This window comes from Entelurus aequoreus, linkage group LG06, assembly GCF_033978785.1.
Source record: "Entelurus aequoreus isolate RoL-2023_Sb linkage group LG06, RoL_Eaeq_v1.1, whole genome shotgun sequence".
NCBI classification, from domain to species: domain Eukaryota; kingdom Metazoa; phylum Chordata; class Actinopteri; order Syngnathiformes; family Syngnathidae; genus Entelurus; species Entelurus aequoreus.
In genome coordinates this window covers 47,574,166-47,591,488 of record NC_084736.1, presented here as the reverse complement: position 1 = coordinate 47,591,488, position 17,323 = coordinate 47,574,166, and the positions used below count along the sequence as shown (strand labels likewise).

The window sequence follows — 17,323 nt, the reverse complement described above, 5'->3', positions numbered from 1 at the left end:
TTTTTTAGCTTATTGTCACAAAATGTAACAAAGTACGGCACTCTTTACAACTTTTATTGTCAATCTTGTGCTAACAACAGGTTTAATTCGGACACACATTCTCTTGTCATGCACACACGTTTTTTTCTCTCACACAAACTTCTCATTCTCCGTCACTAATCTTCCAGGCACGGTATATTTTTCAAACATTTGTGAACTCTGAACATGACAATACAGAAACACCAGCATGTCGTTTACTAAAAATAGTTAACAGTTGTATTTACAGCATAGCTCTCTTTTCTTGAATGGCGATTAGCGTTGCAAATAATAATAGCGTCCTCTGCCGCGACTTGTTTAGAAGTTGCACACATGTATTTTCCTCTGGTTTCTAAGTAAAATGTCCATTAAAAGCAATCTGACGATTGTGAATGATTAGTTCCAGTGTAGACACAGATGTCAATGTCGTCACTTCACAGGAAGGAAATGCAGTACCTAGTCTACTCCTTCTGGAGACACTGCTTCTCAGTGTTTTGGAAGAGGATACTAGTGTGGCGCCACCCCCTACGAAGAACCATAAATGAAACAAGACGCGATCGGAGGGGACGCAAACTCTGCGACACAAGCGTATATTCCAGGCTTTAGACACGGCATTTATTTTGTAATATGAACGATTACTTAAAAAGATCGGATTTGACAAAACAATCTGAATTGGACAACCTACCCTGCAGTGTGAACATAGCCTTAGGGTATTACTGTAGTGGTGTCAGGCTGGCAGGAACACTCACCATTCATGTTACACCAAACAGGTTTTATAACTTGTGTTGTAAATGTGCATTATCAGATTCAAAAGATACAGATTTAAAGGCCTACTGAAACCCACCACTACCGACCACGCAGTCTGATAGTTTATATATCAATGATGAAATCTTAACATTGCAACACATGCCAATACGGCCGGGTTAACTTATAAAGTGCAATTTTAAATTTCCCGCTAAACTTCCGGTTGGAAACGTCTATGTATGATGACGTGTGCGCGTGACGTCACGACGGCAACGGAAGTATTCGTACCCAATGTGTCACCATACAAACTGCTCTGTTTTCATCGAACAATTCCACAGTAGTCTGGACATCTGTGTTGGTGAATCTTTTGCAATTTGTTTAATGGACAATGGAGACTGCAAATAAGAAAGTTGTAGGTGCGATCGGTGTATTAGCGGCAGACTACAGCAACACAATCAGGAGGTTGTGTTGTGTTTGAGTTGGATAGAAGACGCACTACCGTGAGTACAGCTTTGGCTTCCAAACATTTGATCGCTTGCCCGTATGTGCGTGTCGCTATGTGCATGTCACGTACGTAACTTTGGGGAAATATATGTTTCTTGCCGACTCTGATGGCGGCCGGGGTGTCGTCGAAAGTTACAACGCCCGCCGCCGCTCCGTAGTTAGCTTCAATTGTTAAGCTTCGCCAAGCTTGAAATTATTAACCGTGTATTTACATGTTCATGGTTTAATAGTATTGTTGATCTTCTGTCTATCCTTCCAGTCAGGGTTTTTTAAAATTTTGTTTCTATCTACATTTGAGCCTGATGCTATCACGTTAGCTGCGTAGCTAAGTTAGCTTCAATTGTTAAGCTTCGCCAAGCTGGAAATTATTAACCGTGAATTTACATGTTCATGGTTTAATAGTATTGTTGATCTTCTGTCTATCCTTCCAGTCAGGGTTTTTTAAAATTTTGTTTCTATCTGCATTTGAGCCCGATGCTATCACGTTAGCTCCGTAGCTAAAGTGCGTCAACGATGTATTGTCGTGGAGATAAAAGTCACTGTGAATGTCCATTTTGCGTTCTCGACTCTCATTTTCAAGAGGATATAGTATCCGAGGTGGTTTAAAATACAAATCCGTGATCCACAATAGAAAAAGGAGAGTGTGTGGAATCCAATGAGACCTTGTACCTAAGTTACGGTCAGAGCGAAAAAAGATACACCCTGCACTGCCTCTCTAGTCCTTCACTCTAACGTTCCTCATCCACAAATCTTTCATCCTCGCTCAAATTAATGGGGTAATCGTCGCTTTCTCTGTCCGAATCTCTCTCTCTCCATTGTAAACAACGGGGAATTGTGAGGAATCCTTCCTCCTGTGACGTCACGCTACTTCCGGTATAGGCAAGGCTTTTTTTATCAGCGACCAAAAGTTGCGAACTTTATCGTCGTTGTTCTATACTAAATCCTTTCAGCAAAAATATGGCAATATCGCGAAATGATCAAGTATGACACATAGAATGGATCTGCTATCCCCGTTTAAATAAAAACATTTCATTTCAGTAGGCCTTTAGGGATTAGAGATGAAGCACCATCAACTAAACACTCAGGTATGCCTTTGAGAATAAAATGCATCACAATTTGTTTCTAAGTTGAGTAAAATGAGTACTAGTTGCGTTTAAGAATCCTTGATCAAGAATGATTATCGAGAATTCCAAATTTGCCATTGTACTGAAGACAGTGGCATTATATGCACCATAATGCACGTTCTTAGAAAGAGGAACATTTTATGCAAGATGGCTTAGTAATAATTAAGAATAATAATAGATGTTGTGAATAGGGAAACAAAATATAATTTTAAGCTTTTTCCTAATCGAATAATTTTATTCAATTACTCGTTGAGCCCAAGTCGTGAATAATAGCAAAGATGAAACAGCACTTTTAAATTAGCGTCTTCCAACTTGGAAAATTTTGCGCAAGCTGTTTTTTTTTGGGTTTTTTTAACCTTTATTTAACCAGGAAAAAATCCCATTGAGGTTAAAAATCTCTTTTTAATGGAGTCCTGGCCAAGAGGCAGCAGAGTTACATATAAAATTACATTCACATTACAAATTAAAATGACAGGTTGGACCTTAAATAAAAGTTACAGATAACAGGCTCCTTCAAATGCTCTGTTTAGATTTATAAAAGCATTTAAGGATAACAATTCAGTCAGCTTCCAGTCTCTTTGTAGCATGTTCCAAGCACAAGGTGCTGCATAGACACAAGCTTTTTTCCCTAGCTCAGTGCGAGCAAAAGGGACAGAGACAGATGATCGTTGGATCTCAGTGCATAAGACTTCGTACCTCTCTGTGAAATCAATGCACAAATGTATTTGGGCAATAGTCCCAGAAGAGCGTTGTAAATAAAAATGTACCAATGACACTGTCTCCTAATGGACAGAGAGGGCCATCCCACCTGAGAGTACAAGTCACAGTGGTGTGTCATGGCTCTACAGTTTGTGATGAACCTCAAAGAAGTATGGTAAACACAGTCCACCATCTGAAGACAGGAAACAGTGGCATTCATATAATCAAGATCACCATAATCTAGCACAGATAATAATGTGGCAGAGACAAGGTGCTTTTTTTTTACCAAAAGAAAAACGTTTCTTATCACGGAAGAAAAACCCCAATTTAAGTTTTTGTTTTTTGACCAGTTGATCAATAAAAGATTTCAAAGTGAGAGAGTCAGAGTCATCAATTAAAAACACCAAGGTATTTATATTCATGCACCACTTCTATGACATTCCCTTCAAGAGTGGACACTACCGGGGGAGTTTGAGGCCCCTTCCTATGTTTGGAAAACAGCATAATTTTATACTCTTCTATATATTGCATTGCACTGTTATAACACTTTTCAGAATACTTTTCTTAAACTTGTGATTTTTTTCCACCATAACAAAATCAGTCAGGATGAGTGACATTTGCAAGAATGTTGTCAGTGGAATTATAGCGACTTTGAGAATTTATGCCAAAGTTCACTGAAACAATTGTATAGTTGCAGACTTGCAGTCAAATATATAGAACCTTGATCTTCTCACTCACATTTTAATGTTTAAGCCATAGTTAAACATAAAGATGATCATTAATGTGTTTTTATTTAAACAACACCATGTCGATGCAGTATGTTTCTTTATATCTCTTTGCACAGACTCGGGCCTATGTCCAACAAGTGGGATAGCTACTGTATACAGCATGTACACACTTACTAATACATCAGGTACATCTAGATCAAATTGTATGTACACTTTGTACAATAAATCCCAAATTGCTAATTATCTCGCATCATACAGAGGCTGTTCAGTTTGTTGTTTTAGAGGCTACAATGTGTGGCGCTCTTCAGCTCAAATGGGTTTTGTAGTGGCACAAATGTCGGCGACACACTGCAGGGTTGGATGTCCAATTCGAACTTTTTTGTCAATTCCGATCTTTTCATGTAGTCGTTTTGATTTCTACTGTAAACACAAACAAACCCGCATGCAGACATGACGTCATGACGTCACACGTCCTGCAGTGTTTATGGGAGTAAACATGGCTTTAATTCTCGTTGGCCTCAGTACTGATGCATTTGTAGCAATTTCAAGGATTTTGTGCAATCGAAATCAACATTTTCTGACCCAAACTTATTGTGCGTACAAGATTAAAAAGGAGAGTGCAAGACATTTTACTCTTAAGAGCGTGTCGGCGAGCAGTCGTAGACATCAGTGGTGGAACACTGACGTGAGTTCCTAAATTTTCCCCCGTTTTCTGCTCATTTGTCAACTATTTATAACCATTTATTTTGGCGAAAAATCATGATGCTTACCGTTTTTTGAAAATGTTCTGGTCGAATTGCATACATATCCAATTTATATCCACATTCGAAAGAGGCCTGCGTCGAAGAATTCAAAATAGCACTGTTCACATTGATATGGAAAAATTCGACACAGGTCACATACAGGCAAAAAAAAAAAGATTTGACCTGCAGTTTGAGGAAACACAAGATAAAGTAAGATAAAGTATTATTTTCATATAACAACACTGATGTAAAACATGCAGTGACAGAACGTTGTAATAATAAAGAGCGTTGTATTAATCAGAAAGTGGGCAGGTCTACCTAATCTTAACCGGCGAATATATATACACTACCGTTCAAAAGTTTGGGGTCACATTGAAATGTCCTTATTTTTTAAGGAAAAGCACTGTACTTTTCAATGAAGATAACTTTAAACTAGTCTTAACTTTAAATAAATACACTCTATACATTGCTAATGTGGTAAATGACTATTCTAGCTGCAAATGTCTGGTTTTTGGTGCAATATCTACATAGGTGTATAGAGGCCCATTTCCAGCAACTATCACTCCAGTGTTCTAATCGTACAATGTGTTTGCTCATTGGCTCAGAAGGCTAATTGATGATTAGAAAACCCTTGTGCAATCATGTTCACACATCTGAAAACAGTTTAGCTCGTTACAGAAGCTACAAAACTGACCTTCCTTTGAGCAGATTGAGTTTCTGGAGCATCACATTTGTGGGGTCAATTAAACGCTCAAAATGGCCAGAAAAAGAGAACTTTCATCTGACACTCGACAGTCTATTCTTGTTCTTAGAAATGAAGGCTATTCCACAAAATTGTTTGGGTGACCCCAAACTTTTGAACGGTAGTGTATACTGTTCATGAAGTTTGTAAAAAATTAAATAATGGTGATGTTCATCTTCAAGTATTTGGCCACCTGCCTTGACTCACATATGAACTTGAAGTGCCATCCCATTCATAACCCATAGGGTTCAATATGATGTTGGTTCACCTTTTGCAGCTATTACAGCTTCAATTCTTCTGAGAAGGCTGTCCACAAGGTTGCGGAGTGTGTTTATAGGAATTTTCGACCATTCTTCCAAAAGCACATTGGTGAGGTCACCAATTAAGCTCTCTGCATACTGTACGTGGGCTAATGGTAAGGTCACATGAAGTTTGGAGCTGTAGCAACTGACTGTGCAGAAAGTCGGTGACCTCTTTGCACTGTGCGCTTCAGCATCCGCTGACCACTCTGTCAGTTTACGTGGCCTACCACTTGGTGAGTTGCTGTTGTTCCCAAACTCTTCCATTTTCTTATAATTAAAGTTAAAGTTAAAATACCAATGATTGTCTCACACACACTAGGTGTGGCAAAATTATTCTCTGCATTTGACCCATCACCCTTGTTCACCCCCTGGGAGGTGAGGGGAGCAGTGGGCAGCAGCGGTGGCCAAGCCTGGGAATATTTTTTTGTTATTTAACCCCCAATTCCAACCCTTGAAGCTGAGTGCCAAGCCGACAGTTGACTTTGGAATATTTAGGAGCGAGGGCATTTCACGACTGGATTTGTTGCACAGGTGGCATCCTATGACAGTTCCACGCTGGAAATCACTGAGCTCCTTAGAGCGACCCATTCTTTCACAAATGTTTGTAGAAACAGTCTCCATGCCTAAGTGCTTGATTTTATACACCTGTGGCTGGGCCAAGTGATTAGGACACCTGATTTTCATCATTTGGAAGGGTGGCCAAATAATTATGGCAATATAGTGTATTTAACAATGTACATTTTCAAAAAATTAATTGGAATACTTTTGGAGAGGGTGGATGTAATAAGAGTGTTATTATGCTGTCAGGGAAAAAATGTTGAGCATCTTATGTACCAGCGGCAAGGACGTCTTGCATTAATGATGTATATTGTATACTTTACAGAAATAGCAAAGCTCAATTTTGTTTAGATTTTTTTCAACAATGCTTATCATGGTTGTATGTGAGTTATTTCCATTTGTAATATTTTATTTTCCACTATAAGAAGCAAAGCACATACAGAATATACTATCAGACTTCATCATCAATCGAATGCATTTGGTATCAAAGTCAAGTTATTCTAACTCGGATTACATCGTTAATGTCTTTATTTGATGTTTCTGTGTGTCTGTGGTGTGCTTGGACAGGACGCATACACGAGGCAATGGTGACGTCCCTGAACGAGAACAATGAGAGCGTCACAGTGGAGTGGATAGAGAATGGAGACACAAAAGGGAAAGAGGTAAACTGCCATTTATTACCGCTCAAGCCGCCAGCAGCGACATGGGCCCTGTTTTCTGAAACATTGAATAATTAATGTAAAGACATCAAGAGATGTGGTGATTATACAACCAACCTGCACAAACTTTAGTGCAATATATAGAGGATGCTCTTTATTATGGAGCCAAGGTTGAAACGCTTGTGCAAAAATGTTGATAAATATTGTAAAAGTACATTGCAAATTGACTTAGATCATGATAACATGACATTATTATTCTCTTGTTGCCGGGCAGATTGATTTGGAGAGTATATTTGCACTTAACCCAGATGTGGGTCCAGATGAAGAGATTGTCCGGAGTCCGGAGACTCCGCCCCCAATTACAGGCGTTAAGGTCAATAAAATAGCAAAGGTGAGTAACTACTGGTTAATAATATATTCTGTAATTCAATTTCTGCAAATTTGGTCTTTTAGTTAATGTATTTGCTAGGGCTGTGAATCTTTGGGTGTCCCACGATTCGATTCAATATCGATTCTTGGGGTCACGATTCGATTCAAAATCGATTTTTTTTTTTTCAATTCAACACGATTCCCGATTCAAAAACGATTTTTTTTCCCGATTCAAAAGGATTATCTATTCATTCAATACATAGGATTTCAGCAGGATCTACCCCAGTCTGCTGACATGCAAGCAGAGTAGTAGATTTTTGTAAAAAGCTTTTATAACTGTAAAGGACATTGTTTTATCAACTGATTGCAATATTGTAAATTTGTTTTAACTATTAAATGAACCAAAAATATGACTTATTTTATCTTTTGAAAATATTGGACATAGTGTGTTGTCAAGCTTATGAGATGCGATGCAAGTGTAAGCCACTGTAAAACTATTGTTCATTTATTTTTATTTTTATAAATGTCTAATGATAATGTCAATGAGGGATTTTTAATCACTGCTATGTTGAAATTGTAACTAATATCGATACTGTTGTTGATAATATTCATTTTTGTTTCACTACTTTTGGTTTGCTCTGCAAAGTGTTTGTGTCTCCTCTCAATTGCTCTGTTTATTGCAGTTCTGAGTGTTGCTGGGTCGGGTTTGGTTTTGGAATTGGATTGCATTGTTATGGTATTGCTGTGTTTTGTTGGATTGATTAATTAAAAAAATACAAAAAAAATGTTTTCAATTAAAAAATAAATAAATCGATTTAAAAAAAATGAGAATCGATTCTGAATTGCACAATGTGAGAATCGCGATTCGAATTCGAATCGATTTTTTCCCACACCCCGAGTATTTGCCATAGTTTCAATTGGGTTTCAATTATTAAAAAGGTTGATTTAAATAGTTGAAAAGAAGGCATTTAATTTATTTGCTTTGTGAAGGGAATAATCGGTAGCAAATGGATGGATGGAAAGAAGTAGCTACACAAGGAATGGAGTAACGTTATTACAATTTCATATCCAAAATTATCACGATTGTCATTGTTAACACGATATAGTTGGAATGTGCTGGAAAAAGTAATTATACAAACACAAACTGAAATATTTTAAACAAGTTTTATTGAAAACAAAAAAAAAGTATATATATATTATATATGTCCCGTATTTTTCGGACTATAAGTCGCCCCGGAGTATAAGTCGCACCGGCCGAAAATGCATAATAAAGAAGGAAAAAAACACAAGTCGCACGGGAGTATAAGTCGCATTTTTTGGGTAAATTTTATTTGATAAAACCCAACACCAAGAATAGACATTTTAAAGGCAATTTAAAATAAATAAAGAATAGTGAACTACAGGCTGAATAAGTGTACGTTATATGACGCATAAATAACCAACTGAGAACGTGCCTGGTATGTTAACATATTATGGTAAGAGTCATTCAAATAACTATAACATATAGAACATGCTATTCGTTTACCAAACAATCTGTCACTCCTAATCGCTAAATCCGATGAAATCTTATACGTCTAGTCTCTTACATGAATGACCTAAATAATAATATTTGATATTTTACGGTAATGTGTTAATAATTTCACACATAAGTTGCTCCTGAGTATAAGTCGCACCCCCGGCCAAACTATGAAAAAAAACTGCGACTTATAGTCCGAAAAATACGGTATATACAGTATATCTGTATTAGGGTTGTATGGTATACCGTTACTAGTAAAGCACTGCGATACTAATGAATCATAAACAGTACTATACCGCCTCTACAAAATACCGGTTCCCTGTTTTTATGACAGTATGACGGCGCGCCGTAGTCACGGCGTGACATTGCTGGTTTTACGAGCAGAAGAGCATGTTCGGCAACGCACAATCACTAGGTACTTACAGGCAGACCCAGTGTGTAGACAGAAAAGGCTTAAATTTTGGCTTAAAAACTAACGATAAAGGTGAAGCTATAACACTAAAACGCCGCTCTGCAAGAGGTGCTTTAATGGCTAGCTAGCTAGCTAGCGGCTAATGTCCATCCGCAGTCGGCAGTGTTTTAGCTTCCTCTAAATCACCAATTCTTGCCTCCATGGCGACAAATAAAGTACGTTTCTCACAAGTATCATCCCTGCAGGACGAGGAATAGCGAAACATGCTTCACTACACAGTAGGAGGATACAATAGCTCACCGGCGTCACCGCCAACAAGCTGGCGCTTCACAATGTAAACAAACACCATGGGTGGATCTACACCTGACATCCACTATAATGATACCAAGTACAATAGCGTATTTAGTCGATAATACAATGATTACATAGATATTGTTTAGCATCACAAAATCTTTTTCTGTTTTTTTTAAAATTTATATTATGTTTATAAACTCAAGTAATATGTTCCTGGACACATGAGGACTTAAATTATGACCAATGTAACTACTTGGTATCGGATCGATACCTAAATTTGTGGTATCATCCAAAACTAATGTAAAGCATCCAAACAACAGAAGAATAAGTGTTTATTACATTTTAACAGAAGTGTAGATAGATCATAAAAAAAAAGAAAGTAACCAGGTATTAACAGTAAATGAACAAGCAGATTGATAATTCATTTTCTACCGCTTGTCCTTCATAATTTTGAGAAATTAATAGAATGATACATGACACAATATGTTACTGCATACGTCAGCAGACAAATTAGGAGCCTTTGTTTGCCCACTTACTACTAAAAGACAAGTTATCTAGTATGTTCACTATTTTGGTTAAGGACAAAATTGTTCTTCGATTGCAATAAGAAACATATGTTTAATGTACCGTAAGATTTTTAAAATAAAGCGAATAATGCACATTTTTTTGTGGTCCCCTTTATTTGAAAACGTATCAAAAGTATCGAAAAACATTTTGTTACGGGTACCAAAATATTGGTATCGGGACAACACTAGTTGAACGTCTTAAATGCTACACATGGTTTCCAAAGAGAAGATCCACAAGATGTTAAGGCCATTTATTATAGTGACAAATTCAGCAGACCCAACATGTGATTAAAAGAGGCCGATGCCCAGATCAGCACTAATCTCGTCTTGCAGGCTTTATATCTATTTGTGTGCACAATCAACACTTGACGAGGAACCAGAATAAAAACTGTGTTGGCCCTGTGATGAAGTGGCGACTTGTCCAGGGTGTACCCCGCCTACCGCCCGAATGCAGCTGAGATTGGCTTCAGCACCCCCCGCGACCCTGAAAAGTGGTAGAAAATGAATGAATGGATGGATGGATGGATGTTCGCTAATAAATACTCGAGTGTTACACAGCCATTAAAATATTACATCTCACTTATCACAAGGTTTGGTTTCTTTTTGCAGAATCGTGGGACAATAGCACCTTCAAAGATTGACACTCCGTCCAGAGACAGTAGAGGTTTGTTTTTTGAATTCACATTTTTACATTTCAAAATACTTTTACAAAAATTTGCTATTTTTGTAGACTTCATTTACACTCACTCAGTAGCATAGATATGTAAAAATGTTTCACATTTCAGTAAACATCTGTACTGTTATACCAAGATCATTGATCTGGGCTATCCAAAGTACGGCGTGTGGGCTGTTTGAGGCCCACAGCTAGTTTTTTTATTAACATTCTAAAGACCTAATAAACACGTCCCGGTGTTCTATCGAGATGAGCTGCTCGTCAAAATGACCAACATAATGAATTGTTTTTTCTAGTTAAATACCCATGGAAAATGAGTTACCGTATTTTTCGGACTATCAGTCGCTCCGGAGTATACGTCGCACCAGCCGAAAATGCGCAATAAAGAACGAAAAAAACATATATACGTCGCACTGGAAAATAAGTCGCATTTTTGGGGGAAATTTATTTGATAAAATCCAACACCAAGAATAGACATTTGAAAAGCAATTTAAAATAAATTAAGAATAGTGAACAACAGGCTGAATAAGTGTACGCCATATGACGCATAAATAACCAACTGAGAACGTGCCTGGTATGTTAACGCAACACATCATGGCAAGAGTCATTAAAATAACTAACATGTAGAACATGCTATACGTTCACCAAACAATCTGTCACTCCCGATCGCTAAATCCGATGAAATCTTCCTCCCCGGTGTCGCCTCTGGTATGCGCCGTTTCCTTTCTTTCTGCTGCTCGATTGCCGTTCTCTGCTGCATATTTCACTACGTCCAGCTTGTAATCTGCAGTATATGCTTTCCTTTTTGGTGCCATTTTAGTTCAGCCCTTCTCAGTTTTTATAAATTACCGCCAATGCTGATGTGATCCATTTTAAAGCTACGGCAGTAGCATATAGCAGTTAGCATCCTATGACCCACAATGCACTTCTGCCATGACCCTCCCCCGCCAAATTTTTATTGGTTGACGTGTGAGTGACGATTGCTGACGTGTGTGTGACGATTGCTGCCATTTGCTTCGTCTCTTACGCGAATGAGATAAATAATATAATTTGATATTTTACGGTAATGTGTTAATAATTTCACACATAAATCGCTCCGGTATATGTCGCACCCACTGCCAAATTATGAAAAAACCTGCGACTTATAATCCGAAAAATACTGTACAAGTAAGTAATTATTTTAAAGTATAGTTCTGTCATATGGTCTTCTGATCAGCAAGCTTGTAGACATTTATAGCGTGAGGAAGTTCACATTGACCTTAATAATGGCATCTTCATTTTCATCACCGTTCAAACAGGAGTAGCAATTTCAGTGAAAACAATGAAGTGAAAACCAAGGTTGAGTGTCCACCAAGGAACTACGACAATAGGAGTCATGCCCGACTAACGAGCGGTTGTGAGTGCACTATTTGATGGCTAAATAGGCATGAAGAATGTTATTTGATCGTTGTTTCAAAATTTAAGGTAGCATTTTTTGACGTGGTTGTGTAACTCCATCGACACCACTATCGAATTTTCAATGAAGCAGGTCATTTCAACAGAACACCCGATTTTAACATAACATACAAAAAGAACAAAAAAAATTGAACTAGCCCAGTTTCCCCACAAAAATGTCACCTGAAACCAAAATGGCGGACGGATTTTATATCAACAGGGTTAGATTAAGCAAGGCAAGTTAATTCTGAAGCATAATTCATAAGAAGGGCAATTCATAGTCCTTTACAGATTAATGAAATTACAAAAGGACAAATCAAATCATCATAAAAATAATCATGAATTAATCTAATTTGCTTTGGTATCTTATAACACAAAGCTAAAATGTATATGTTGTGTTCAGATAACTTATCATATATTGACATACATTATATTTGATCATCCATGTATAAAATGTATCAAAGCAGCCCCAGAATCCTTACATTTTTCTGTACGTGGCGTTTGCTGGAAAAAGTTTAGACACCCTTGATACAGCTAAAACCTTTATTTTGGATTTAATACTTGCCCAATGTTTAAAAGTTACTAAAATACTACACTTACAATATATACAGTACTGTTATCTTTAGTAAATATATGATTCATTAAAGGGTTATTTGCAACTTTCTTAGTTATATTTTTTAAATAAAAAAATTACTGATTCAACAGAACATTACATAAGTTTAAAGTGTCCATATTATTTACAAATACTAATTATATTGAATGAAAATAGCTCGCCTCCGTGGAATTTCACTCACTTAAAGTTAGGTAAACACAGACAGTCACAGATGTTCAGGGGCCCCAATATGTTTCATAATGAAATTATGTGCTAAATTGATAGCTAGTATTAGTATCTTAACTTTGCTAAACCTTTATTTGCTGACCACACGCAAATAGTTTACATAATGGCATTATGTGTTAAATTGATAATGACATTATGTGTTAAAATGGTAGCGAACAGTGGTAGCTAAACTTTGTTAAAAATCGCTATCATTAGCTGACCACACACAAAGCTTGTGCGTGTGTTATGTACGGCCGTAATTTACATACAGACATGTGGTAAATTTATAGCGAATGTTAGAAGCTAAACTTTGGTAAATTGCTATAAGCTAACCACACACACACGTAAAGCCAATGCATTTGTATGCATGCGTGTGTGTGTGTTACCTATGGGTGTAGTTTACGTAATGACATTATGTGCTAAATTCATGCTTAACGTTAGTAGCTAAACTTTGCTAAATTGCGTAGTTAACGTGACATGACATTGTGTGCTAAAAAGCCATACAGGGAGGGGTATAACGATTGCAACACAAGTCAGCGCCTTCAAAGCATCCGCATAAAGGTTGCAAACAGCCCCTGTAACAACAGCCTTTTTAAAGAAGCGTTCTTAAAAAATTGCAGGTTGAAAATCAAATGGAAGCAGACAGAAGAGGTAAATTGGGAGGTACACTATCTAAGGATGGCTGCATGAAAGTAGTTTCCACATACCTTGGACATCCGCCAAGGCATTAGCAGCATAATTCAACATTCAAATCAAGATCAATTTCTCCTTTAGTAATACTTCAGCTACTCAACATATCCGTTTTCAAATGTTTTGTCTTACAAATACCAAATATCAAGGCTAAATCAAACTGTGTGTTTTTAATATGTGTGCCTTTGCAGTGATTCCGACGCAGGCCCGACCCCATCCGTCTCAACATGCTGAATCAGCACTACCCCCTCCGTCCCAGCCGACTCAGCCCACGCAAGCTGCGACACAGCAGCAGCTTCAGAATGGTAACGCTGAAGTTCTGACCTGAATTCTACCCTGTACTGCCTCTTTGTTGTTAAGTGAAGACTGCGTTGGTCAGCAGTTACCATCGCAAGCATCATGATGATGTTTTTATTGACCACATTTATTCCAGAGTCTTTTCATCAACCTCTAACCAGAAGGGAGATTGGACAGCTTTGTATGTATCATCTATTTACTGTCCCTCAGTGCTGTTTTGGTTTTTTAGTTTCCAATAGAATCTGACAGTCAGCTTGCCTTTAAAGTACTTTTTCTGTACACCCAAAACATCTGTCAGGTGCTATTATTGCAGGTGTAGTGTCACTGTGTGTCCTGGTGTGACGTAGCCCAGATACAAAGCACCCTGTGGAGAGGATTTATGGGTGTCAAATCGAGGGTTTTAATAAGTGCTTTGCCGCTTCTCTTGAGCATTCTCTTTGGCTGCGTTTTGGGTCTGAGTCAAGCACATGAGGAAAAGCCTGCAGCACGGTGCACAACTTACACGAAGCCAAAATGATCTTTTTCTTTAATTTTATGCTCAAATTGGTGCAAAGACTCTTGCTGCCTCTATTAGCTGATATGTGATGGTGCTACTTCCCTGCTTTGTCTTGGTGCTAACCCTGCTCATTACTTCCTCCCAGATTAAAGCAGATTATTCACCTCTGCTCTTATAGTCTGTGTTCTTTGGCACTAAAGAGGCAGCAGGAGTCCATGACTATTTTACAGGGCTTTCCTTGGAGAGGGCCATCACTTTTATTTCAACACTTCAGACTGACAGGATGGGCTGTTACTCACTTTTACTATGTTAAATTACTCATATTTGAGGTTACTTGGGGACCTTTTGCACAGCTGGATAGATGTGGAGGTGGTGACACTGCAATGATTCATTCAATAACCCAGCAATGGGATCGTATTGGTGGAGGTTATCCAAAATGTCCTTTAATACACTTGATCTATCACATTTTGTATGCAGTATAACGGGGTGTTAAACTCCAGGGTGTAGGTTTATTTGCCATAAGAGGGTCTTTTGTAAAAGTAATTGTTATATATACGCAACTTCTTTTGATTTTCCAGTATAAAACAGGCAGCCGAGTTGCCAAAATTTTCATAAGATTTACAATGTTTTTACCAACACATGACTGTAAAGGGAAAAGGGTATTGCTGTTTTTTTCTGTCAAATTCTGGCGACTGAGCTGTCAGGGTGTTTTTACCGTAAAATTTACAGTTTTCACTGTCAGGGTGTTTTTACCGTAAAATTTAGTTTTCACAGTGTGTTACTGTAAATAGAACAATTGTATCACATGTTCTTTACCATAAAAACTGTACAATTTGATGAATAGCTTGCTATGGAATCATAAGTCAAGCAGATATTTAAATATGTATTTTTATTTTAACACAAAAAGTTTGAAATATGATAATATAATACATTGGAACCTTGATTTACGATTTTAATTGGTTGCTGAACATGGTTCTTACATTGAAAAGTTTATATAGTGAAGCATGGTTCCCCATTAAAAATGTTAACATGAATAAGTGGCTCTAGGCTGGATAAAAGTCCCTATATTAGTATAAGAATGCACACTTTGAAGATAGTATATACTAGGGGTGTAACGGTACACAAAAAATTTGGTTCGGTACGTACCTCGGTTTAGAGGTCACGGTTCGGTTCATTTTCGGTACAGTTAGAAAACAACAAAATGTAAATTTTTTGGTTATTTACCAAATTTGAAAACAATAGCTTTATCCTTTTAACATTGGGAACACTATAATAATTCTGCCCACGTTAATCAACATTAAACTGCCTCAAGTTGTTGGTCAGATTAAATAAAATGACAACTTTTCTTCTACATATAAAAAGTGCAACATTAAACAGTTTCAAGTCAACTCATCATGCTTAATTTATTACAGCATTTGGGAAGCCTGTAGTTGATTTTTATTATGTAAATGTAATATTTTTATCAACATGTGACAGCAGGGACCCTGCCATTCAAAACTAGGCTGCTCCATTACTAATGATTAATGTAACTATAGCTGAAAAAATAGTACAATAGCAATAGGAGAGACTATTCATCCCTGAACACCATGAAGTTCATGTAGACTTTATGATGCAGTTACATTATTATATCAACTATCAGAGACAGAAACTCTTCATTTAACATAATTTCCTTTTTTGCTGCTTCAACACAGCTCAATCAACACAGAAAAAGGTCAAGTGAAATAACAGACAGACAGACAGACAGACAGACAGATATATATATATATATATATATATATATATATATATATATATATATATATATATATATATATATATATATATATATATATATATATATATATATATATATATATATATATATATATATATATATATATATAAATAAATATATATATATATATATATATATATATATATATATATATATATATTGACATATATATAATATATATATATATATCAATTTGTGCACATACACAAAAGTCCCCTTTTTGCTCTCAACAATGGCAAGCTGAACTGTCAACTCGCCTACGCACACACACAAAAGTCCCTTTCGTGCGCCCATAAACGTTAACAACCATACTACTACAATAACAAAAAAAAGGTAAATATTTTTTACCTTGGTGTCCGCAGACGACGTGCCGTCACGAGACATGACCTCTCCAGGAAATTCCTGTTAAACAGTTGTTAATTCCTCTTGTCTTGTGGCAGCCAGGAGGAAGTCAAACTGCGTGAAGGAGGTGGAGAAGCTGCAGGAGAAACGGGAAAAGCGTCGGCTGCAGCAACAGGAGCTCAGGGAGAAAAGGGCTCAGGTATATTGATCTCATTTGTCTTACTCTTAGTTTTTGAATATTGATGGTGTAACAGGAATAACAGGAATATAGACTCTTAGTGGTTTTCAAGTCCTGCCCTTTTGCCCTGCGCGACAAAAGTGCCTTTTTTTGCTGGAGCCCAATTTTGTTTTATTCATTATTTTCTGAATAAAAGTTGCTTAAGTTATCATCCAGAATATGTTTTTGATAGCTGACGGGACATATATTTTTGAGTTGTTGTGAGAATTCTTCCACAAACTGCTTGAGTTGCTCGACGATACTCAACATGACCCAAAACCCTCCCCGTCCTAATGTAGCTCTGAGCACCAGCACAAACGGCTGCAGTCTAAGGTACATCTCCTCTGACACGCAGACAGGTAATAACGTTTGCGCAATCTCCTGACATTGTTTGGTTTGTATTTATTTCAAACACTTCATTGTGATCTAGATAATGTTTTGGATATGCTCTGGTGTAAAATGTATTGCTCCAGTCATTTTTTTAACCCATCATGAATCTGTCTGCAATATGTTCGTTTCTGAAGACGTTCTCAGATTGTAAACAAAACAACGCCCCACCCTTTCCAAAAGTATCATAATGTATCTTTTGAAAATGTACTATGTTTAAA

At 37.2% G+C, this 17,323-nt stretch overlaps 1 protein-coding gene across 4 annotated transcripts in view; it reads left to right on the top strand.

The window, feature by feature from the left end:
- The window catches only part of kif2a (kinesin family member 2a), a 54,594-nt gene that overhangs the window by 12,482 nt on the left and 24,789 nt on the right, over positions 1–17,323 (top strand). For 2 of the 4 annotated variants that reach the window (XM_062050879.1, XM_062050881.1), the window contains exons 2-7: positions 6,727–6,821; positions 7,093–7,209; positions 10,585–10,639; positions 13,781–13,894; positions 14,023–14,067; positions 16,597–16,697. In XM_062050879.1, the coding sequence (XP_061906863.1) occupies positions 6,727–6,821; positions 7,093–7,209; positions 10,585–10,639; positions 13,781–13,894; positions 14,023–14,067; positions 16,597–16,697 (527 nt within the window). The remainder of the gene's footprint in view (positions 1–6,726; positions 6,822–7,092; positions 7,210–10,584; positions 10,640–13,780; positions 13,895–14,022; positions 14,068–16,596; positions 16,698–17,323) is intronic. The other 2 variants (XM_062050880.1, XM_062050882.1) reach the window with 1 other exon arrangement.